This window comes from Myripristis murdjan, chromosome 16 (assembly GCF_902150065.1).
Source record: "Myripristis murdjan chromosome 16, fMyrMur1.1, whole genome shotgun sequence".
Taxonomy (NCBI): Eukaryota; Metazoa; Chordata; class Actinopteri; order Holocentriformes; family Holocentridae; genus Myripristis; species Myripristis murdjan.
Window position 1 is genome coordinate 17505643 of NC_043995.1, and position 26514 is coordinate 17532156.

At 43.1% G+C, this 26514-nt stretch overlaps 1 protein-coding gene across 2 annotated transcripts; it reads right to left on the reverse strand.

Annotated features, from left to right (window-relative positions):
• nkd2b (NKD inhibitor of WNT signaling pathway 2b) lies at nt 1-24550 on the reverse strand. Of its 2 annotated transcripts, none has more exons than XM_030071552.1 (10): nt 24271-24550; nt 24124-24150; nt 23916-24007; nt 6234-6294; nt 5254-5381; nt 3572-3667; nt 3289-3430; nt 3047-3110; nt 1858-1982; nt 1-1346 (listed from the first exon to the last, which is right to left on the reverse strand). In XM_030071552.1, exons 1-10 carry the CDS (start codon nt 24293-24295, stop codon nt 724-726), a joined length of 1383 nt encoding a protein of 460 aa, XP_029927412.1. In that variant the 5' UTR covers nt 24296-24550; the 3' UTR covers nt 1-723. The 2 variants fall into 2 exon arrangements, with proteins under 2 accessions (XP_029927412.1, XP_029927411.1); XM_030071551.1 differs by having other exon boundaries at nt 1858-1979; nt 3041-3110.
• Between the last annotated feature and the right edge of the window lie 1964 nt (nt 24551-26514).

Here is a 26514-nt window from a genome sequence, read left to right on the forward strand (position 1 = left end):
ACAAAATACATATATGCATAATTATATCCATGATGAAATATGCATATACAGTATAATAATTATACAGTAAAATGTGTTTACATATATAGATTTTTTTTATACATATAGCAAGATATTTTTGCATTAAAACTGGCAGTGGTGATTTCATATTTTTTTCCTCGGTCCGGAAGCCCCTCAGTCCACAGCAGGGCTCCCAGAGGAAGTAGCCTTTGTGAAAAGCTCAAGAGCAGCAGCACCTTTACACCTGAGATCCATGGGTTAGAAAGGTCTCACACAGAACAACACACCCACTCGGACACATATATAGCTTCTACAGGGACAAGCATGTCGACCAACAGCATCGAGAGGGAAAGGGGTGTCACTGCATGTCAAAAGGCCTCTGATGTGTTCCTTTTCTGGTATCCCTTTCTGAATATGAGTGACAGGCAGAGCAGTCCAGCAGAAAATCTATTGACAATCAATTCAAAACTGTGCCACACATCTTTCATCATTACACAGTAACTTCAGAGAAACCCTCCCCAGTCCAACAACATCAGCAGTCACACTACAAAATTCCTCAACACGTCTAAATCTCAGGATATATCTGTATAGCTTGATAAGAGGAGGAGAACTAAAGAAGACCCTGGAGAGAACTGGAGACGCTCCCATGGGATGAGGTTAGGTCCTTCAGACTGGTGCAGGGGTTGGTCTTGTACGGTCTCAGTCACTCTCCTCTGAGGGTGGTCATGTCTGATGGTAATGGTGGTAGTGGTGGTGGTGGTGGTGTTCATGGTGGTGGTGGTGCTCATGGCGCTGGACCAGAGGAACCACAAACCCAGGGCTCCCAGGCGGGCCGGATGCCTGCTCTCTCTCCAGGCTTGGCAGTACGGAGGGCACTGGGGGCTGCTGCTGGGGGTGGGAGGGAGGAGACAGGGGGGTTTTGGACGGGGACAGGGCCTCTCTAGCTTTGGCCCTTAGACGTTTGCTGTGGCTGTATTGCAAGGGGTGCTGGTGGTGGCCAGATGTCTGGGCCTGGTGCGGTAGGTGGTACACGTCCTGGCCACCGTGGCCCGCTGTGTTGCCACCATGTAGCATGCTCTGCAGAGGAGCATGGTAGCCGTGGCATTTACTGGACTTGCCACCTCCTAAGCCCCCGTTATTCCCTCCGCCTCCCTTGTACGTTCCCTTGGGAGATTTGAGGAACTGCGTGCCCTTGCCTCGAGTCTCCGCAGGGTTGTAGTTATCGCTGATGACCTGCGAGCGGCGCTGGTGAACCACTTGGGTGTCTGGTTCCTGGGAGCGCGAGCGGCTCTGGGACTGGGAGCTCCGAGTGTGGGTCTCCTGAGGGGGAAAGGGGGCAGTGGTCCCTGGAAAACAAGTGAAAGAGAAAGTAAATACTTTTTCCAAAAAATAATTTCTCAGAGTTACTGCTATCCTCTCTCTGTCCAGTTGAGTTCCAGTTGAACAATATGGTAAGAAAAAAATCATAATGCAATTATTTGACAACCAATCATCATTTTCCTTGAAAAAAAAAAGATTAAAATAATTTGATTTTTGTTGGTGTTTCTTTACCAATCAAACATGTTTTCGTGTGTCTGGAGAGTACAATTTGTGTCCAGGGAATCTCTGTAACCTAACAATACTTCATTTATACTGGTATTTTGGCACACATTTTACTTTTATCTGAAAACTGCAGCTCTTCCAATTTGGATTTTACGCTTGGCCATAGTGTGATTTTGATAATATTTCGATTAACTGCTCAGCTCTACTTCCCAATGTGTCATAAAATGTGAATTTGCTTTGAAAACAGTTAAAGTTTTAACTTATGCAAGTCAACAAGAACAAGCAGCCTGTAAGCCACAACAAAGAGGCACAAACCTTCAAATCTGGAGGTGTAGTTTTCTATACCGGCCAGGTCCAGGTAGTGATTCCTCCTCTCCGTGTTCTCATCCACACAGTAATGCTGACCCTCGGGGGCCGGTGCCTCACTGCTCTGTCCTCTGATGCAAAAAAAAAAAAAAGAGCAACACTCTCATCATTAGTTGTGCAACACAGAATACAGAGAACACAATCAGTTGTGTAGTTAAGGGTATCCAATGTAGTTTGTGACCACTTGTGGCACTACAGTGCATGCCAGGTAAACCAGATCCCTGTTTTGTTTACATAACTTGCACATTATGGGCACCACAATATTTGAAAGTAAGTCTTTACAAAGGTGTATTTATTAGGCCTCAAGGACACACACAATGGGCCTCATTTATCAAAGTTGCGCATACAGGGGCGGATATTTGAGTATCAGGGAAGATGTAAGATTGATAAGCCAGTCACACTTCCTCAGAACAAACAGCTATCTTATCTTAAATTGATAGATCAGTGCCAGTCATGAAAGGACTGGCAAGGATTGAGCTTGCAGGCTTTCATACACAGGTATAGTTCATGGGCATTTACACGTGTGTGTGTGTGTGTGTGTGTGTGTGTGTGTGTGTGTGTGTGTGTGTGTGTGCGCGCACATGTGAATGTGTGTGTGTTTTTAAAAAATGCCAAAAAAATTAGGGTTTGATTAAGAGCATTGTTAGTGTTAGTCATATTTACTACAGCTGCAGGATCAATGAAATAGTTAATTGAGAAAAAGAGCGAGATATCCGTATATATACCTCCCAGTAATTTATTACTGATATCACCTTATATTGATCAAATCAGGTGAGAATTCATATTTATTTCGAAATCAATCTATTTTCTGGTTTGTTGAACGATTATGTCCAAAAATGCAATCTGCTCTCTGACCAAATGTGTGTTTGATCTTACCATTACTCCAAAGATGAAATTGATAAATACTGATCCTGTCAGTGAAATGAGTGCATGACCATTTTATGCTCAGATTTGTTATATGCCACTTTGATAAATGAGGCCTCATGTGTTCAGGTGAGACATTTGGAGCGTAAACAGAAAAAAAGGGTGTCTACAAGGAAAACTACACTGGTTAGCTTTAATCTGCTGGAATTATGATCATTACCATGCACACAGTGCAGCCCTGAAGCAAGTATATTGGGCATGTACACACCTGATGTAGGAGGAGAGCCGTTTGTCAGCTGAGCGCCCATCCTCCTGGTGACAGCGACCCTGCTCACGATCTGAGGAAGAAGAGCCAAGCAGAACACACTTACTAACACTGAACACTAGCTGGCAGTGTTTCCTTACATTCATTTAGCTGCAAACCCAGGGCTCACAACCAAACTCACACCCCATGCCTACAAAACAAAACTAGAAGAAACACTGAAAATAATGAAATGTCGCTGTTTTTTTCCTCACCTGCCCCCGTATCTCTTCTGTGTGACCTGGGCTCTGGAGTGACTGTCAGTTTGACCCGCAGAGTCTTACTCTTATTGTGGCAGGAGTGATTCACAGATGCGTCCACCACATCGTAGATGGTGTGCATCAAGCTGGACATGTCCTAAAGTGGCATAAATAAACTAATGAGTAATGAACCTTAAGGAAAAAAAATGTGCCAACTCACTATCATTTCAAGGAGACACATCATACATTAAGATCATCCCAGGGAATGCCATGATACAGATGACACTCCAGTCATTACCTCTTTAGTAACTTTCCCACTGTTGTCAAAGTCATACAGAGTGAAGATCCACTCCTGACGGTTGTCGTCCTCCACAGACACATCACACTCCAAGTCCTGCAGACACATTATAATGTGCATTTATTAATTTAATAATACCTTACAACAGTAACTGCATGTCATTGCCCAACTACAGTAACATTTATGACAACAGAGGGCAGCAAAGTACAGCAATTTCAACCACTACAGTGGTGTCATCAGTGCGATTCATTAATTTGTGTCAAGGGGGAGTAAGAGTGTTGATTTATTCACTTTTGCATGAAAATCTGTTAACAAGTAGGATCCATTACACCATTCACTCTAATCTCCCTTCAGTTCAACAGAAGTAACTTTCAAAGAAAAAGAAATCTGTCCGATGAAGGGCAGTGAGTTTGAACTGCCATATTTGGGTTTAAATAAATTCACACACTTTGAGAGCTGTTTCCAGTGGGCTGACCCTCCTTTGTTCTATGCCTTTCAAAGTAAATTACAACTTGGTAAACAAATCACTTATGAGCAGAAGCTATTTAGCCTTGCCCACCTGGTGTCAGAGAACATAAAGAGAAGAGTGAGGGGGTGGCGGGCCGTGCCACTATGACCTGGTCTTCCAGGAAAAAGAGCTTAACCACAACTCTCAGTTACAGCTCTCTGGCAGTAACTTTGATTCAGATGTATCTAGTAACATGGTTGTAATTGGAAAAATAAACATTTGGAACATGGACCCTGGTGCCGCCATGTTGGAGAGCTGACACTCTGCTAGAGGCAGTGCATTTACAAGGGGCGGAGACCCCAGGGAGAAAAGCAGCACTTTATGGTTCTATAATATCTCCTCAGCTTACATAACCAGGAGTGATTACAAAGAAGTAGATCTAAGCAGTTCTTTAAAGCATTCAAGTCCAAATATTACTATCTATTTATTCTATTTATTGGCCCCTAAATTCAATCAGGATATGGTCTTGAGCAGTGTCAACACACATACAGATGTTCTGTCCACATAAGGTACAGAGTGGAGAGGTGCCCCATCCCACTGCACAAATCTCCATCTTAACAAGTCTTTTACTCTCATATTCAACCTTAAAATTATGTTTTTCTATGTTTTGGGATGAAATCATCACATTTGTTTCCAATGCAAATGACAAATGAAAATGACAAATGAAAATTCTGAAAACAAATTGATTTGCATTGGGAAAAAGTGGGACTATCTAATCCTATGTGCAGAGATTTTTCGATTGTTTTAAGAACACTTTTTAAAACTATTTATTTATAACTACATTTTAATTTTTAACTATTTTTTGTAGTGCATCCTGTATCTATTTTCTGTCCTCTATGTGCTGGCTGCTGCAGCCAATTCTGATTTTCTTAAAGAGAGAATGTTCTTCCCCTAAACAATTTTTCTTTGGATTTCGCCGTTGTTTTCAACAACATATTACTGTTCTGGGTTAAAGTGGTGATGAGCATGGATGCCCCATACAGAAAGGCTCCAAAATCTGACCCAGGACCTTTCTGCTGTTGCATGTAGCTTATAGAATAAACATCCACAAAATGTCTAATGCCAATCAAGTAACTAAAATATTTCTGCAATATGTATCTCAGAACATACTGAGGTTTATGGCTATAAAATGACATTAAATAGAGGGACTGGGACCATGTATTGGGTTACGTACATCCAGACTGATGCGTTTCTTCCCTGGAGCTTTGGTCGCTTCCCTCGACACCTCCCGCTCTCCATCCTCTGGATGCAGGTACTGCAGGTAGCTCTCACAGCCCTCAGCCTTCTCGGGGGGGAGCACCACTGTCAATACAGCAACACACACTTTAAATTGGCACAACATACACTTTGAATTCTCATACAGAAATTAGGCAATATTCTGTATGGTTTCCTGCACTCAAAAGGCAAATCAAAAGCCTTCACAAGATAACAAAGCCTGAGTCAGATGTTTATCATGCTTTGGTTTGGGAAGGAGGTACACACTGATGAAAGCCTGAAAATAGGCCAAAACGTCTGCACTGCACTATTTTGCACATCCAGCTTAAGAATATGATCCTGTGAAGTCAAATTAGATCTACCTTACCTACACACCCACACCAAGAGGAAACAAAAAAGATGCTGGGAGCCAATCTTTGATTTACTATCATAGAGATATTAGACATAGGATGGAAAGTTGAAATAACCTCCATGGAAATCTAATCTATGAATATATAATATTCCTTTATCTAACATATGAATATATAATATGCCCCTATACCAGATAATCATGTTTATATATGTTACACAAATAGTCACAAATGAACCAAACATGCTACCACCTCTGGACATGATGATATATATGTAGAAAATACGTGTAATTTATGTGCATATATGAAAAAAAAAATATTGTCCTTGTATGGTCATATGTGTGCACCTACACCTGCTCATTAGCTTGTGACTTAAAAAACTGGAAGGATACATATATTTGTAATATATTAAACATTAAATTTCCCACTGGAATAAATGCACACAGTTCTACTATACTGGTCTATGTATACCAGCCTTCAAGTTATATCGTTAATATATACTATCATAATTGCTCATACACTTTTGATCAAATATATTATCTGTTGTCAGATGAGAGGATGTACTAAAAACGTGTGCTTCTCAACTTACCCTCTAGGGGACAGTGATGATCTACAAATTGTCCTTCCTTCAGCTCACCATTTGGAAACTCCTGGGACGGAGAAATAATGGAGAGAAGAGAAGGGGAGAGAGAGAGGGAGAGAGAGATGTAAGTGAATCTACAGTTCTTTGACCACAGACATTGAGAAAACAAACAGTTCCAGCTAAAGCATTTCCTACTCAGATGAGAGGCAGAAGGCTGGAGGCTCCAGCACGGACAAACACTTTGAACATCTGCACGCTTATTGTGTTTCACTGTCTGGGACGGAGGGAGTGCTGCCACAGCCAAGTTTTCCAGATTCCTGCAAGCCCTTCAAACAGACCCTCGCATCCATCAAAAAAACCCATAATGCACTCCATCATCCAAGCCCTGTCTCAGCCAACCTGTTAGTTCTTATCCCACTTCACATGCAACCAGTTTGATGGAAGCCCAGTTTTCAATAAAAGTTTTCTATATTGCCCAAAGAGAAGTTTTGCGTTTGATTTATATAAAACACACTTCATGATGAGCTCTGAGCAATATGTGTGTATTTATTTTGAATTGGGTGAAATTGCCAGATGGAAAATTCCATGTGGAGAGGATGGGACTGATTAAACACACAATTCCATAGCCATAAAACAAAAGAGTGAGGGGGGATAAAGGGGAAAAGGGAGGGGGGCAAATGTGAAAGCTCTGCTGTCATATGTGAATAATCTATATTCTGCGTAAGACAGAACCACAATGATTTCATAACCATCCCACACATGCACTATGCACAGACACACAGAGGCAAAGGCACAAATACACACACATACACAAAAATACACACAACAACAACTTTAATTAGATTGGATTGTGGAAACAATGAAAATTAAGCGCAGCACAGGCCCTAAACCGCAACTATTTAAACAACAAATGATTCATCTCATTTACGTCATTCCCAGTCCACTTAGCTGGTCCACACACACTTTGAAATAAAATCTCACCAGATTGAATCAAGGAGGCAAACTGAAATGAGACAAATAAAAAACAGAGAGATGCTAGAAAACAAAAGAACTCCATGTACCTTCAACAGAGCTGAGGCTCGACTGGAGTCTGCACATCTGCATGTGTTTAGGTGAACGAGCCCCTCTCTCTTTCCCCTCCCCTCCCCTCTCAGGGTAATGACAGCGCCAGAGCCTGTGGTGCTATTTAACAATCTCAGAGCCCGTGATTATTCTTCACTTCAGAGGATGATACCTCAGCCTGTAATCTGCCCCTGACCTTCACCGCGGAGGGGGAGCTGGTTGTGTGTCAGGGTCAAGGCTCGGACACCCTGCAAATTGGCCACGGGAGACATTAAGAGAAAGCAGGGAGAGAAATGGGAGCCAAGGCTTGCGGAGAGTAGAGGAGAGGAGAGAAGAGGAGAGAAGAGGAGTGGAGGGGGTGGTGTGATTGGAAAGAAAGGGGAAGCAATTGGGGGAAAATAGGAGGAACAGAAGAGGGGCAGGAAGTAAGCAGGGGGAATACAGGAGAAAGGAACCACAGGAAAAGAGGGCACAAAGGGAAGAGAGAGGAGAGGAAAAGATAAGACGAATTGAAGATGGGAGAAGAGGGAGGCAGATAAGAGTGAGGAGCAGAGGAGGAGACGGTTTGTTAGCGGGGAGATAGGGCCTATCTGCTGCCTGTTCCAGTCCCTGGGAGCTCAGTGGGAGAGGTGGAGGTGGTTTTTTAACAAACTCTGGAAGGTTTCTGGGAGAGGTGGAGACAACCGGTACCGCTCCCTGGGCCCCAAACAAGCAGCTGTCTTTAATCAGCACTCACAAAATACACACACACACAGACACACACACACAGACACCAGACATGTGCATCTATAATACACACATCCACATAAACACAGACTGCTTCTATTTTTTTGTGGTTTCTGTAGCCAAGTTGTTGTTTCCTCTCCGAGCTGGATGCTTTTATCTCTCCTCTTTGTACTACAGTCCCTTAATGAAGGGCAGTGTGTAAAGGAGAAGGAGTTCACACAGACACACTGTTCTGTTGCACAGAGGAACATCAAAGCAAACCATTGATTCTTCTCATCCTCGTTCCCATCGGGGTGCAGAGCAAGGTAAGCACCTCTAAATGAAAGACAGAATTCACAAGTAAATCTAATGAAATGAATCAATCAGCCAACTGGCACCGGCGGATCTCATCGCTAATTAAAATTCAGATACCAGGAGACGTCTCACTGAGCGGTGTGGGGGGAAGGGGTGGCAGCAGCAAGACCTGTGCTGAACACATGGCATCTCAAGAGAAAAGTCAGCCCTCCCTCCGTGCTCATTACATCCAATGGGGGAGCTAATGAGAGAGCAGGCTGGGTCTGACCGCAGTCTGCCGTTTAACGTCTAAACACATGGCATCTCCATCCACATCGCCCACAGTGTCGGGCTCAAATCTGCCTGCCACATGTGTAATTAACTGCTATCTGGCATCTCGCCACTCTCATTCCTTCACTATCAGATCATAAACAGTTCTGTAGGCTATGAGAGTGTGTTAGCATTTGGAGGGAGCAGTTTCTGTTTTCCAGTAGTGGCATACACCTGAAACCTGTGATGTACTCATCGACACAGGGTGTTTTATCAGTCGCAGGGAAGATAGATGAAAAACCGCATGTGGGACAGACACCTCAGCGAGAATGACAAGCCGATGAAGAGGTATTAGATCTCCATTGTCTTATAAAACAGTGCATTGGATATATGCACTGACAGCGTTCCATGTAAACAGGATCTGTCTCCCAGGCGCCTTGACATAAGAGACAGACAGAGAGGTGTGTGATGTTTGTTCCTGCTTAATGCAGCAGTTCTGCCAAGCTTCCCTAAAGCCTCAGCCTACTGCCAGACTTTTATGTGGGATAGGGTAACCAGGGGAAGCTTTCATAGCTCCCTACCAGGTGACATCAGACATCCCCCAGCAGTCTCTCTGCCTGCCTGCCTACCACCCATCCTCCCACTGGAAAACACTGCACATCTTTGTTCTCGCACTCTCCTCCCCTCACTCACCCCCTAAATATAAGCACACACACTGCTTTAGTCTATTCTTCAAACCATATGATACACAACTGATTTGAAAATCGCATCTTCAAAAACAGAAGAGGCTAACATGAAGTTTGTTGACACACTTCGCTTGGCCTCGGGGTATGAAATATGGCAATTTGATCAGTCTGGATGTGTATCCAAGTCCAAACATATGCTGGAAAAAATACGAAAACAGGATACTTTCTGGAAACCTACTCATATAATTTTGAAGCTAGTGTGGTTTTCTGAAATACTTCAGATAGCTTATTTTTACAAAAGTTGTAATTAGAAACAACAACTTAGTTGGCTGTAGAGTATTTAATCATCTGTTTGGGTCTTTTTTTCTCTCCTTTTTTCATACCTGATACTTCAGTATATTGTAGTATGGAGTTCCTTTTCCAAACCAGACCAACAATCTCAGTTATTTCCTCAATTTGACTCAGAGAGTACCTTTGGAGATAAAGACCGAGTGGCCAACGGTGGGAGTTCTCCAGGATGTACACAGTTTCTAGAAATACAAAGTCACCTGCAACTGACACTTAAGTAGGCGCCAGAGGAAAGCCTGGATGACCACCAGCCAACCAGTACCTCACCATCCCTGCTCCCACTGGCGATTAATTGGGGATGATTGTGGGATTTCCCACTGATGAAAACGAGAATTGAGTTGTATCAATATAATGAAAGGAACACCACTTTGTAAACAAACGGCATAGCCTTTACCACAGTATGAAACTGGAGAGGGAGTGGGGCCATTGAGGAATAAAAGCCCTCCATTCCAGAAGAAACCAAGCTGGCCTTGACTCAAAACCAGATGTGAGCTGTTATATTGAAGGGAGAGGGAGAAAAAGAGAGCGAGACGAGAGCTGGAGAGAGGGGGAAAGGGTTTGTGGCTGAAAATATGGGGAGCTAAAGACAGAGGGCCTGTTGCACAACTTATGTCCCTTCTCTTGCAAGAGACTAAAAGAACAATAATGTTGGTCTCCTGGTGGTTGAAAAGCAAGCTCTCGCCCACTGGCTGATCAGGCCTCAGCTCTCGGTCCAAGTCGGTGTGATTATGGTGCTCAGAACCGACAAGCCAGACTGACCACAGCCAGTGAATAATACTACAAAGTGGCCATACTAAAACAAACAGTGCTGCTTATATACTGGTGGATTTGAGTTAGTCTTCCCAAGAATATTCATCAGTATAATACTCACAGCACAAACCAGTGTCAGCAGCACAGTCCTGTAATTCAGCTTGTTGCTATGTGCCTGGCAGTTTGTACTAAGAATGCCTGATAAATTTAGAGACATGAAATCTCAACATTATACAGTGATGATGCAGTATTGTGCTATAAAACACACAGTGAGTGCAGGTATTTTACACAAATCTCCATTGTGAGGGCAACACTGGCGAGTCGAGCCCCAGAGATAGCCCTCCTTTGATCCCCGTCATTGCTTGACATTGGTTTTGCTCATTAATTGGGGTATTTTATCTGCGTGTCACTGACATGACATGTCTCTCTATGAATGGCAGCAAGATAAGAGCAGAATGCCATGCTGTCATCTGGACGGGCCCCATGTGGCCCAGATGGCCCTGATACAGCCCTTTCAGAGTAGTGGGACACTACTCTCCGAGGTCAAACAAGAGGCAAAGCTTCTTTCTTGGCAGGACATGAATTGTTGGGGCGAAGCCTCTTCGGTCCCAGTGTAACAGCTGTGAAGAGAGATGAGCATGCTTGCCTCTCTACGTCAGGGCAGCCTGCAAACCGCTGATAGTCACCCGTGGCCCTTCAATCAGGAGAGGACATAGCCTGGACTCTGCACACCCCCTCCAGTGCCCTCCCCACCCTATCACTGATCTTCCGCTCACTTTGATTATGACCTGCTGGATGTCATAAACAAAGATTAGTATCGCCTGCTGACCACCCTGCATCTGTCACCAGTGCTGTAATCAGCCTGCCTTCATTAAAGCAGGCTTTGATAGGAGTCTGATGTAATGGAGTGCCCTCCTTTCTCAGCTGTCACACACAGGCAGCTACTGTAGGAACTTGGAAACCGTGTGGCCCATACAAGCGGGTGGAATCACATTTATGGATCTGGGTTAGGCAAATGTATTAAATTATAGGCGTATTTCATACCATCATGCTTGAGGTAAAGTATTTGATCAATTATAGGCCCGGAGAAAAAGACATAGCGGCTGTCGTGGTTTGCTAGAGGGGAACCACAAAATATTACACAAGACTAGACTGAAATTTGGTGCCACATACAGTGCCGCAGAGAGCACTTTGGTTTAATTCAAAGGTCTCAGAGCTTGGTGGTGTAATGCAATATCCTCTGTGTGGACTTTTATATGACCAATCACATGTACAGGAGCGCTCAAACATTTACTGGCAAACAAAGGTATCACAAAATGGCTTATTTTAACAGAAGTAGCAAGCAAAAGGCTTGATAAGGCAAGAAGCTGAGTGAAACAATGGATACTTAGTTTACCAAATGTGAAGAAACTGCACAAATCTAAAATGAACACAAGCACTGGACAGAACACACAGCACAGGCAGTGAGCACACATACACACATACCCTGGTCAAACAAGAGCAAGAGAGAGAGAGAGAGCACAAGGCAACAACATATCAAAGCCAGTGTGGGACAGGCGGTTAGACTCCAACAGGATGTTCCTCTGTTTCTGGCCTCCATGTGAAATTCTGTAAGCTCCCGCGCAGGCCCCTGGCTCTTAAGCCTAGCCAATGGGGAGCACGCCCGGGCCGATAAAGCTGAGGGGATTTGTTCCACATTCCACAGGCCCTTTAAACAGCACAGTGGATCTCAGAATGCCAGGTTGTGGGTCAGGTGGCCGAGACACGGATCCCTTTATGGCCCTGTGCAACTCCACCTCTCACGCACTGGGGTAGGCGCTCTCTGTCCAGCTGAGGAGCATTCAAAACTGGTCAAGTGCAATGATTGGATGTAGCAGGGGTTTTCTTTTGAATGTACTCATCACTTGCTGTCAATACTGTTTCTACATTTACCAGAAATCAGACCAAACATGTTCGCCTTTCCACCAGGCCTGCTTGCTATAAAACAAAGGGTGTTTCACTGGTGGGTGAAAGTCATTTCATCACAGTCACGTTCACCTGTACGGGTGTATTTGGAGATGTAGTGAGTGTCAACTTCCGAACTGTTTGTTTAGTATTGACATGTCACTTATCATTGCAATCACCTGTGAGATAATCGCCAGGCTCAACAGTTCATAGAGGGGCAAGGCTCTGTGTTTGGAGGCTGGTGCAGCTTACAGGCATTACAGTGCTCCTGTGGGTGACTGAGAAATGTAAACAAACCATGTTGGGAAGGAGAGCGCCAGTGTCAGTGTGGAAGATTAGCACCACTGCCCCGTGCTATACATGTAATATCACAAATGTATGATGATATCCAACTAATCCTATGCAATATACTGACTTTTCAGCAGCCACTTTTATAAGTTCAGAGCTAAATCTGTGACACACACACTAGTGTGCTTGTAGAGGAGCTGCCTCTTGGCATGAGGCTTCCTCAGCATGTCTTCTAGCAGCACGGGGACAGGGTCAGAGTCAGACCACAGCTTTACAGTACACTAGTTACAGCTCCCCATGGATATCTCAGAACTTACACAGAAAAGTGTAGATCCACATGACTGCCCACGATAAGAGCAGATTATGGAGCTGTGTCCAATCAGACAGAAATGTAGCATGAATTCTCAACACATCCATCTGGGAGGCATATTGGGCAAACAGAGACTAGTGGCTGTTGCACTGTACTATTACTGCATTCAGCCCTTAGGGGAAGGGGGACAGGATTGTCAGTCAGAGACAGCCAAAATACCGAGTACAGTACAGTAAGCTGCAATGAATAACCAAGGTAGGCAGGCAAGCAGACAGGCAGAGCCTCTAACAACTCATATACTACAGCCTAACTATTCTCAATAACACTTGCCAAACCTCAGGTTTTCCGACCTCAGGAGACATGACTTCTTTGCATAATTGGTAGTGTTGCTCCTTACTATGAAATATGTAAGACTTGAGGCTATCATGCCAAGACAGTTTGGGTGAGACATTACAAATATGCCTTGGCTTTGTGAAGTGCTACACAGCTTTTTGACATCCTAAATATAATATCTTTAAAAAAAAAAAAAAAAAAAAAAAAAAAACGAGCTACCCTGTGTTCAATGTGGCTGCATCCTAGTTAACTATTAACACACACTCTCTCTCTCTGACTGTGTGGTGCTGCTGTCTCCTCCAACCTGCACAGATTGCCAGTCTCAGAGAATTCTTTACACTGGTGCAAGAACAGGCTTAATTCCAAGCTGTGAAGTTCCTCACAGGCCTGGAACTGGACAGGGGGTCATCCCAGGGTCAAAACCAAGCGTTTTCCTGAGGATTCCTAAAAATATACTCCTGCTGGGCACAGGAAATAAAGGAGCCTCCGTGATCTTTAGACGATGTGAAGGAAGCCTGGATATGTAGAATGGACCACAGCCAACGGGCCACTGGCTGTAACGCTTTGGAATATGTTACGCAACTTCCCATGTATAAACGGGATAAAGTTGAGATTTGAAGATGATCAGATGAGAGGCAGAAAAAAGAAAGTAGCACATGATCCAATTACTGATACTGCGAATACCAAATCATGGCAAGCTCAGCCGTCCTTCTATTGAATTATTCTCAAAGAAAATTACTGGCATAAAAAAAGGGATAGGAGCATAATTTGTATGTTGCATTACATTCTTAGCTTCACGATAGGAATTCCAAAACCTCATAGTGTAAACTGTGAATGAGATGATTTGCCAGTGACACAGCATAAACTAACGCCAATCAGAGATTAAAAAGCCATAGTTGGCAAGGCTGTAACTGCTGTGGTTCCTCCTTTTGGTCTCAGGCTGCCATGTGTGCACCTTAGTGACCTGACAGACTAGCTGTGTGTGTCTGAAACACTGTTCCCCAGTGTGAAATTCTGGAACATAATTCATCCATGGCACAAGCAGAGATCAAAAGGCTGTGGAGCAGAGGGCAGCTCAGCTCAGCTCCTCCTCCTTCCCCAGCTCAGCTTTTGCAGGAGAGTGAACAGAGAGCTGCTGCTCTCACAGCCATAATTACTGGAAACCAGGGCTGTGAAAGAGTACACACTAAAACATGCGCTGAGTTCCTTTAGACTGCTTACTCTGACAGCATTAGCAATGAGTCTGTATATATATTCTTATCTTATCTCAGGTATAAAAAGGCACAAACCTCCATACTGATGGAGTTTTGTTGTGTTTCGCGCCAGAGTTACGTTAGAGGTTAAGTCCAGGGGGAAAAGCCTGCTTAAAAACACTTAGTATGACACCATGTTTGATAAAACCTGTTCAAAGCAGACTTGTGCTTCACATAGTAGAGCGTGCCGGTGTGTAATAACACCACAAAGGCTATGAGATAATCAAGTGTTACTAGGATAAAGTAGTTCTCAAAGCTGAGCACATGACACTGAGGGTAAAAGTTCAGATATTCTGATACACTGACATTCTTGAACTGATAGGATCAGTCAGGCCCTTATCAACATCGAGAAGTAGCTGCTGCTTGTAGAGCAGGCTACTGCTCAACTGGACTATATGTGATTTCTTTGTTTGTTTGTTTTTTTGCTTTATGTGCCAGTCTCCTTCCACTCAATTTCCCTGATCTTCAAATATAAGTTGTTTTATAATCACTGTCACAATTTCAGCCACCAACTGTTTAAAGCCTTTCAAACACATATCTAATGAAAGTTTAGCTTTCTATGTTTCACATATTTATATTGCTTTTTTGTTGTTGTTTTCTTTACACTAACAGATTTTGGTAATTATGTGAATATTGCACTTAGAATGGTCAGTGAAAACCACAATTAAATCAAGACCGAGCAGAAGGCGGTTTCTCTGTGAAGCACCTCATAGGAGCAGATGGTGTCTCTCTGAAAAGGCTCTCAGTAACGGGGGCAGGCATCTCAAGGAGAACTGCTGTTTATTTGAAATGAGCCTTTAGGTAAACATGTTACATGGCACAGAGGGCCAGGTCAGCTTTTGAAGTGGATAGGCTCAGGGCAGAAATGGGTGGGGGAAGAAAAGAAGGCTGCCTTCAGAGGAAATGAGAACAGTGGCCTCTTTCAGCACTGTTTCATCCTCTCCCTCCCTTTTTGTCACATATAGAAAAGAGCACAAAAGGTGGATAGGTGTATAAATACACCAAGAGAGCCCGAGAGACACTAGATTCTTACTCCTGCTCAAAATATAAGCAGAATAAACCTGGATAGCTGTACTGCTAACAGTCTGACTTCCCCAAACTAAAATTACCACCCATGACAAAAATCAACTGCTTCCTTTAGGGTCTTGATGAGGGGAACAGGTTTGTGTAACAAAAGCAAGTTAGCAGCCATTCCCCATCGGAAAGGAATGTGATGTGCAGAAGGAGGGCCAGGCCTACACTGTCTGCAGAGCCCAGATCCAAGCTTTGAAGCTGCTAGTATGTTTCAACAGCTAACCACTTTCAGATGGGACTGTGGCGTTTTATGAGCTGAATAATAGCGATACCTACACATGTGCAGGCTTGGGGTCCAAAAGAGGGGGAGGCTCAACTCACAGCAGAGAGAAAGATGCCTAACTCTTCAGGGGTCGGGATGAGGGTGTGTTTGATAAATCTCATGCTATGTGTAGATGAAACTGGAGGACAGGAACACAGAGGGCAAAGATTATTGTTGAAAGTCTATTATCATATTAATGCAGCTCTGCTCTCATCTTTTCCAGGGTCACCTCTGCCATCAAAGGAATTTGTGCTTCACATTTTAAGGTGCTGGTTCTTTGTGGGGAATAAACAATCATGTGAGGAAAAATCATGTAGAAAGCTTGATCTGTAAAAAAAAAAAAAAAAAAAAAAAAGGCGACATTAAGAGGTGGAGAATTTCAACCCCACCGGGGCTGCCCACTGTTTTCAAAAGTGCTTCCAGCAGCAAAGCATCAAAACAATGAGGAACAACCATGGCCAGCAGCTCTCTTTGCCCTCCACTGGGGTTTTTGAACCTGTTTTTTTTTTTTTTTTTTTTTTTTTGAGCATACAGGAAACCAGGGTTTGTGGTGTGTGGTGTTTCACTCTCCAGCCCCAAACCTAGCAGGGCGTCAGGTTCAGGAATGTGCAGCAAGGATGGAGTTTCTAAGGCATTCAGGAGTGACTCTGTAAGCTTTTAATACAAGAATAACACAGAAAGTGAATGTAATCTAGTCTGGCAAAGAGAGACGCACATTACATCAGAAGATCGTGCAGCGTTGAGGAGCTCAACAACGCATAGCTGAACTGTCAACTACTTGGCATTTCACAGTATTTTAGTGTTAGTCTTCAAATGGAAAAGTTGCTAGGTTTTACTAGTTGAACACAGCTTTTAAATAGTTTTTGGTCATTTCTGCTTTATTTGGTAGTGCTAGTAGAAACAGACAGGAAAGGCGGAGGAGACAGAGAGGGGATTACATGTAGCAAAGTACCGAGGTTGGATTTGAACCCACGCTGCTGACTTAGCCTTGATGCCTGGCATGTGCTCTACCAGGTGAACTAACAGGGTGTCCCATAGTCAAATGCATTTTGATGTGTAGTTTACTGTGCAAATGAAATTCCATAATTAATTTTTATATAAATATATTTTTTAATTTTATTTTTGTCCCATTATTGCATGTTTCTTTTCCACCTCAACTTTTCCTTCCATCCCCGTCCTTCTCTATTCTTTGCTTTTCTCTCAAAACCACGCAAGCAGAGGTGTTCATACTGAAGCCTTTTGTTTTGTTTGTGACTGAAGTCATTCCTGGCTATCAGTGTATTGTGCCGCATGGTGCAATTTAGTTTCCCCAGTGCTTGCATTGTGGAATATATGTCAGGTCAGCGCGTGACCTTTGTGAAGACAATCTCAAGTTTCCACTGGCCTCCAGAGAATAACAAACTCATGTCCAAGACAGGAATCTCCCTTTCTATAGAGGAAAACAAGCAAAAGACACAGTCCTCCTCTAAATCTGCAAATATTTAGAGTAACAAAGTATAGAATAAAAATGAATTTGCACTTTTTATTCTAATCATGTAATGAATATGTGTGAGGTCTAGAGCTCACTGTGTGCTCACTATCATTATTTAAGGTCTAATTACAACAATGTATTCAATTAAGAATGGCTATAATGACAGCATATAATAACAACCATAACTGAAAAAAATATAATATTCCCTTGGCTGCTCTAAGGCTTGCGAAATGAAGTCCACTTGGAAAAGAACTAAAGCTTTCTAAGGGGGAACAGGGGTTTATGTGGAAACATACCTTACACACTAAAATGTAATAACCTTTGAGTCTCCCGGTGTTTTACTTGGCTGGGAGAAGCACAAGATCAAACACAGACTTGGATCCAGCAGCCTTAGCCAAAAATGTCAGCGCTAAGCACTGGGCTCCAGCTCCAGGTATTTTCTTTCCTATGGCAGGGCGAGAGCAGAGAGACAGACCAGTGTTAACCCTCGGCGGGACTGCCCCAAACAGCCGCCACCACACTGTTTCACCCCGCTGCACCGACCGCGCGGGGGAAGTGGGGTCTCCCTGCTGCCAGCCAATTGTCAGCGACCACTGATGTGACTGAAAACCCAGGATGGTTTCAGTCCTGGGAAATCAAAAAGGAAGAGGAGACCTTCACATGTGTGATCACTCCCGCACAATCTGGGCCGTTGAACAGTGAAGCCGGACTGATTGCTCTGAAGCGAGTAAACAGAAATGTATTGAAATTCATGAAGAGCAGCGACAAACAGTAAGTTACTTCAAAGGGCTGATGAAGAGACTCTGAGATAGCTCCGAAGGCAACGGAGCTGCATCGCACATGTCTGCAGATAAGGACTCCAGTGTGACAGGGAGAGAAAAAACTGACTTTTCTTGTCTAAACTCAAACAATTACACTTTTGATTTGTGGGAAAATGTAGAATTTGTTCAAACCATTTAATTCTGTTGACTATAGGGGTGAACCGATATATCGATGTAGTGGTATCAGCTGATATTAGCTGCAACAAGCAATACCAGTATTGGTCCAATATTACTTTTATTGTTGATATTTGCTTATTCTGACCTTTTTCTAGGAGTGTGCCACTTAATAAAACTCAGAATTCTTACAAAAGTGTATACTGGTATTGGGGATTGGAATCTGCCACAAAAAAAAGTCTATTGTTTTGCCCCTTAGCTTTTATCCCTTATCTGTATGGGAAGTGGAAAACTATTGAGGCTTTTCAATACACTACAAAATACAGTCCTGCACTGTGCTACTAATATTACATTTACATTTAGCGACAAAGTTTGGATCTGCCATTGATAAGAGATTGTGAGCCGTGTCTGGTGGCTCCTGGGTTCCTCCTCATGACCACAGACAGGCCTCGCTGCGCTCACCAGCGCTGGTCACAGGGGAACGAGGCCGAAAGTGAGCAAACAGCATCAAAGTACCTCAGACAGTATAAATATCCTCAAATAAATAAACATTTAATCTGCCTGCAGTGTTCTAATGTCTTTTTCCATGAAGCACGGGACACTCTCTCATTCATTTCTGCACACACACACACACACATAGAGGGAAAGACTCGGCCTCTGACTCACAGGCAAAGCCATGTGGTGATATACACTCAGACACTCCACCGTAAAAGAATGGCTAACCCGACCACCTCACACTTGCAACAAGTGTCGAAGCCAACCGTGTGGTGATGTTTACACTGACAGAGGAGTGAATGTTTGCTCTGGACAAATGGCAACCATGACACAAAAAGGAGCTGCCAAGAGATGGGAGTGATTTACGTGTAGTAGCTGTTAAAAGTTAACATAGGAGGTAAAAAAAAAAAAAAAAAAAAGATCAATGGTCAGCTCTGGCTTCCCCAAACAATGCGACTGAAGGGGCGGATAAGGCGTTCTATTATTCCCCTTCCCCCACTACCTTCAAAACCCCTCAAATATCTCCCCAAGAAAAAGGAAAAAAAAAAAAACACCCCCAGCCCTCCTCCTCCTCCTCTATTCCTCTTCCCTGCCACCCCGCCCCCACCCCCCCTTTCCCACCACAGCCCCTCTCGCTGCTCCAGGATTTTGCTGTACAAACCAGGAACAGATGTCTGCCGGGGCCGTGCTGAAAGACCCCGCTGTTCTGGATGCCAGCCACATGCTTTTCATTCAGAGATGAAGGCTCACAGTTCGCCTTCTTGTGAAGCCAATTTAAAAAAAAAAAAAAAAAAAAAAAAAGAGGGGGTGGAAAAAAACAAACTCTCCAAATGCCTTCAAGTCCCTTCAAAACCAATACATACATGAGCACACCTCTTTTTTTTGCTGTTGTTTCGTCTCCTCCGTGCAACTTGTATGATGCCACTTCAAAGTTTCTTGTTTGCAGCGGCGCGACGAGCGGAAGGGAGAAGTCACAGGATGCGACTGACAAGAATATTGCTTCAATGGAGCAGGCCTGAAACAAGAGCGAGACACGCTCAAAGACTTGAGGAGTCAGCTCAAAACTGAAAGAATGACCTCAGTATCAAAGTGGTGGCTCAGCGAACTGCAGAATAAAATGTCATTGAGGGGGTGCAGCCTTAAGATTACCCAGATATCCCTGCCGCAGATCCAAATCAAATACTCCTAACTCAAAATGAACATGTTCAGGAGAAGATGTGCGCAAATGCCCAGTGGCAAATGTGTCCAAAGAAAACATCCATTTTTGAGCGAGATTGCCAAAAGGTGATTTTTATATAAAGGGAAAGTCTTATTCACAGGCTGAAAATCCAAATGAACATTAAAAAAAACATTAGTTCACAATTGGTTTAGTGAGCTGCTTTGGAACTTTGCTCTCGAGCCTAATTCATTATTGAAGAGTGAGAGCTATATAACTCTCTGCAAGTCCAAATAAATTTGCGTCTTTAAGCTTTTTTGGCACATCACAACATCCAGACGAATCCCTAACAAAGCCTTACTGTAAGTGTCATGCTATTAACCTTTCAAAATGAGTAATAATGGTCTTTGTTGTGGAATTTAAAATGTTGACACACTCCCTCTTAACAGGGTAAGGCTCTGGGAAGGCTTGAGACAAAGATGGTGCTGAAAGGTTGAATTAGCCTGTCATTATTTGGCTATCCAAGCATGTCTGTTTGAAGCTCCCAAATGAAGCACTGTGTGTGTGTGAAACATGGTCAGGACTGTTGACGTTTCCACGGGGTGAAACACAGTGAACCTTCACAGAGCTGGTGAGCGCACAGGTCTGGATAAGTACAGGGCCAGGATGCACCGCCTCTCTACACTTTACATGTTCATCCGACTGGGGTCATTTTCCAAAAAAATAAAAAAATAAAATAAAATAAAATAAAAGGTGTGTGTGGTGGAAATGTGGCGATGTGACTGTACTCGCTCCCTCTGTTTTGGCTCAGAAATTTGGCTGTCACTTTGATCTTGCCTCTGGTGATATTACCACATTACGCCAGGTGCTTGGACAGGTATGACTTGTCTTGAACACCTGCAGTGCAGCGTCAAAATCTTATTGACTTTTCGCAGGTTGGGCCACGTCATCTTGCTGAATCACTCTCTCTCTTTGTTTCTTGCCATCGCCAGCCTTTAGGCGGAGGCTATAGGCTTACATATAGAGGGCAGCCTGCCAGCTACGATCTTGCATCTTGACATGAAGCAATATCAAGAATTAAAAAGGTCTTTGTTGTTTTCTGGTTTCTCGCCATCATGCCACAGAGGGTTGGACTCATTTTTGGATGCATAGAAATGATTGTATTATTCAGCAGATTAATACTGACTGATTTTAGGCAACATTACCCTCCTGTTTATTTTTTTTTTCCTGCAGTGCTCCGTCCCTCAGCCCATCCCCCCAGACAGGACAGGGGGATAGAGGGGTGAGGGTTCGGAGGCTCCACTGATATCAGAGCCCTTTTATAACTCCCAGCTCTGTTCTTTGAAGTCCCAGCCAGACAGCTCAGGAATCCTACTCCCCCATTTGACAATGAGGAGGGGGATGGTGAGCGCTAAACAGTGTGTTTGGCCAATCTCCTCCCAATATGAAATCATAAGCACTTTTTAACTGTCCCTGTAGCTCAGCGGCCAAGCCTGTCCAAAATATCCTGAGGACTAAATGGTGAAAACTACTATCTGGCAAGAGCTGCGCTGAATCACTCACAGGGAGAGATGAAAAAGACGAGACAGCGAGCGCAATCGAAGCTCTTCCACTCGAAAATGTGCTTTCAATTGATGTGAAAACACTTGAACTTCACTTTCCTCAAAAAAGAAATCACAATGAAACTGCGACACTCTGTTGTTTTTTTTCCCCTCTTTGATTTTTACACATTTAATCACAGTCCAAATCCACAGACATCTAAGAATCTTTAATCCTGTGATTATATCAGGGGAAAAAATGTCAGTGTAATTGAATCCCAGTGAAGAATTAAGTGACAGCCAATGAAATGCCATTATTTTCAGCGCAGCCCAAAGTGAAATTCTCGCCGGTGAAACACAAGGTATCAGATGGGGAACTGCACAGCATGAGAAAGATCCCAAGGGAAATCATCTATCTCCGTGTAAATGCCTTTTTCAAACAGCAGGAACAGAGCTGTCACTGTGAGCAGGTAGTCGCACATTCAGCACCGCTGTGTTCACTGAGCGGAGTTGAAAGCGTCCTGGAAGCATCTATTCATTTCATAATCATATTCTATTTGAAGGCTGATTCTTACCATCATTGCTTTTGGGGTATTGCTACAACAAAGTGACATATGTGGGGGAGAAAAAAAAGCAATGCTTGCTGCGCCTTAGCAACAGTTAAAACATCACACCATGTAGAGGCAGTGACTTACATTACAAATATTACGTAAGTCACAGGTAACTTTGCTTTTGTTTTACATGCACAACAATCCTTCAGAAAATGGCATGCTGACTATAACTTAATACAACCGCTCTTGACATGAACATATATAGCAGGTATTAATAGAGGCTTAAAGGATAAGCTTGAAACTGATTCACCAACCAGAAATCCTTTGAAATAGAGCTACAGTATCATGAAATGGGAAAATATAGTGCTCGTGTTACTTGTTATTGCAAAAAAGCAAACTGAATAACCAAACACATGTTGACAACACACATTTTAGCCAATAAATGCCGTAACAGATGTGACTGCAGTTTGCTCTGTCCACCTATAATGCAAGCTCCTTCACAAATACTGTATGTTTCAAGTTAAACAGGAAAAGCAACCAGCTGAGAGGCTTACTACTGATACTTACCCAGTTCTAGCCTGAGCATGGATAAGCCTATATTATACCCCACTAATGACACAAAATAAATCAGGGACATGACTTTGATAGAAGTTAGAGTAAGACCAACCTACTAATAACTCCCAAGCTTGCGCCTTTGGTGGTTTCCTTATGGGGGAGTGTGAACGAGAATTCCTCTGAAGTAGAGGAAAGTTCTTTTAATTTGCCATGAGTGGGCGGTTTATAACCCTGATATAATCCATAACTCTTCAGCTATTACAACCACCCACCTAACAGATTGTCAGTACCTCTGTGTGAACTTCCCATAATTTCTGTCTGAGAACTCGGGACTCTCGCACCCCTCAAAATGACACGCTAATTGAAGTGATGTAATGTTATGCCACAGAGGGCTGCCCACTGGGAGCCGCACTAGAATAGGAGGCATTGAGAGTGAGACACAGCCCTTAGTCATGATGCCAGCAGCCACAAGAGCAAATTTTATATCCCGCCTCAGTCTGAGAAACGACTACCTTTCCATCCAGCCTCGCTCTGGGATGCAGTGTAGCTTCTCTGTGTGTTTCTGTGTGTCACTGTGCATCCGTGAGTGTCTGTGCCATGTTTGCGCGCTGCTATGCCAAGCCTCCACAGCGCTCATGGCTGTCAGAGCCTATCCAGCGTGCGGGCAGGAGAATAACCACTGCACTGCTGTGTCAGTGCCAGCAACGACAGAAGGAGCAACAACCTGCGACTTCTGCAAAGACATCCGCATGTATTTGCAGTTTGCACATGCTTGTCAATCCACTTTGTTTCCCAGTAAGTCAAGCAGATACCATCTCATCTTTCTGTTAGACGGAATGTAACAGCTTCATCCAGACAACTTTGAAGTGCTTCACAGACTCTTGCCTTCGTTCCATCAGAAAATGCAAACAGACACCTGGCACAGTTTTCTGCAGCAGTGAGTTTGGGTAATGCATTACCCGAAGTATTATCGGATGATTTCGACATAGGATGGATAATGCACACACAGCATAATCACAAGACACTGGTCCTTGGCAGCAGATGAACCTTTTAGGTGCTACAATAATTGACCTGTCATCATATCCTCATTTACCATGCACAAATAGACCAGGGTAGGGAAAAAACCCTTTGCCAAAATATTTCAAAGTGCCTCTTAACAAATGATGCTCTGTGAAATATTATATTTTTATTCTGGGCAATGCTCTGTAGCCTATAATTAGATTTGTTTCAGAAGTCTAATGGCACAACAGTGTGTGGGACTTTGATCGTTTCATTTATCATCATGGCTCAACTATCAATAGAGCAGATCATCATGGACTGACGTATAAAACACTTTCAAAAATACTCTGATATAACTTCAGGCCTGCCGCCAGCAGCGGGAGGAAATGTAAAATAAAAAGGCTGATACCTGCATGTTCTTGAGCTTGTGATCCGACGCGCTGTACCTCTCACACTCCTCCATCCCTCTGCGGAGGAAGGCATTCACGACAAAACTGTCTCCTGAAATGAGGAGAAAACACACCGTCAGCGGGAATTAAACTCACCAAAATAGAGAATTTATAGAAAAGTGGATGATCATCAGTCATGTTACGCTCATTATCAAGGTTTATCCTCACCTTCAGGGTTTTCTCTGCGCTTACACGCTTGATCCCATCAACACATGGACACACACGGGGATGTAAAACAAGACAAGATCGTTACTTGGTGTAAGCCAAATACTTTCAATTCGCACTTTTTCAAGGCTTTCAATTTATAGGTCTTACCATGTTTGGACTGAAGTTTGCCCATGCTTAAATCCCTCTTCCCTGGATCTGTGTAGGTACTCCGCAATCCGTCAAGGATAAAACAATGATTGATTCAACAATGTCACATTGTGTTTGTCTGGAAAGAACAGGGGAAGTCCGACTTCATCCAAAAGTGGGCAATTAAATCGCTTGGTCATTGAAACAATTAATTTTAAATCTGCAGAAACAAGACAAGCTCTGAAGGTACATTTAACCAATAAAAAAAGATCAGCGAGGAGGGAGACAGTGCACACTTGCTTTCTGCCTCCGCTTCAGTCCGACTGAGTGCAGCAACGGGCTGGAGGCACAGGCGAGCCGCGACGCGAGTGTAAAGTCCGCCGGTGGAAAAAGATACACTTCCGGTTGTCGCTTTAAAAAATAAAGGACCTCGTGGATGAACTTGTTTCGACGCTTTTCAAATGCAATCAAATAAAGCGAAAACGAGGTGCATCATAATTAAGGAGAAAATTAATGGCAAACGAAAAAATAGTAACTATTTGGAGGACATATATGCACAATCCTTTTCTATCAGTTAATGTTATAGCTTAAGTGTTAATGCTCATATTTATATTTCCCTTTGTGACAGCCTTGTACAGTATTTCAATGGGAGCCTATTGGGCCTCCCATTCTACATGTTTAAGTGTTTTGTAACTTAACTAATCTAAGTTCTAGCCTTTAATGTATCCATCCATGAGGCAGATTTTCATCAGGAAACATGTAACATTACTTAATAGTTTATTTTACTGTCTATTTAACAGCCATATTTAATTTCATAGAGTGTTTTCCTACAGTTTGTACAAACAAGTATTTTAGTCTGACGTCAAGTGACAAGTTTTGTGCTTTTGTCTTGAAAGGTAAGAATCCAGTTTCCGGTATTGTCGACGTTTTGTTGTGAACTTGATGCAGCCACTTCAAGACGGGAGGACTAGAAGAAAAGCCCGTCGGATAAGAAACCGCGTCCTCTGTTGGTCTAATTTTCTGGAGCTTTATGCCTGGTTTTCAAGAAGGGGGGCAGCTTGTTTCTCTACAACAAGGCCACTATTGGAAAAAAAAAAAATAATAATAATAATAATAATAAATAAATAAAATAAGGATGGCACATTGTAAAAAAGAAGAAGAAGAAAAAGAAGAAAAAAAGAAAAAGAAAAGAAAAGAAAGATAGAATGAATGATGACTTGTCTCAAAGTTTTTGTGAAGACACCCTGACTCATATTGGCACCAACACAAATCTTGTCTAAATAAATGATTGGCCTGGTTCATAAGTCATCCATAATCATCAGCCCAGGGTCACTGTAATGGGATTAAATATATATAACCCAACATATAATCATATAAACCAGAGTTCGGGTAAAATGATCAGTCAGTGTGCGGGTTTGATGAACAACCCAGCTCATGGGCCACTTAACCCAGCATGATATCCCGTCCTGCCCTGTGGGTTATTACAGAACTCCTCTGATATTTTTAACCAGATATATTTAGCTCTAAAGGGATAAAGAGACAATAGATACAGTTATTGACACAAGCACATTATAAGTTACAACTCTGTGTGCTCAGCATTGATACACTCCACATTTCTCACATTTCTCCCCGGGCAACAGACAAGAAGATGCTTTACATAAACAATTGTTCTGGAAAGAAAACCAGGAAGAACACATTGTGCTCCAACCAGTCATCAAAAGGAGCTCCTATTACCTGTTAAGGAGATTTACTGCTTGTTTCTTTTGGCAAGGTGGTTCAAACAGACGCCTGCCACAGCCCAACTGCCAACGGTTTCTAAATAATACTTTGTCGAGGCAATCTTTTGCTTCAGTGTGAGCACAGATCTGAGAAAAAAAAAAAAAAAGCAGAAGTGTTTTGTAAATATCCCACTCCTGTGCAGGTGATATTAAGAAAGTGGAAAGATGTTACTTTGATCTGTGCATGTCATCAAGGTATAAACGGTTATTATAATGCACCTGATGTCAGTCAGTGCACCAGTACTGCTATATATAAATATTGCAGTGCAGCAGGCTTGTGATCTTTACTGTTCAGGAACCTAAACAGGAGGCCTCTGCTTGGACCAACATGATAGAAAAATGTTTTCTGTGCAATTGCATGCACATTTTTTTTTTTAAATCTCATGAGGGTGACTCTGTTTCTTAGTGTCCCAGTTTCAATTCCATATGCAGGCCTACCTTGATGAATGAGGACTGCGGCTATATAGCTCTTCCTGTCAGTTTGTCT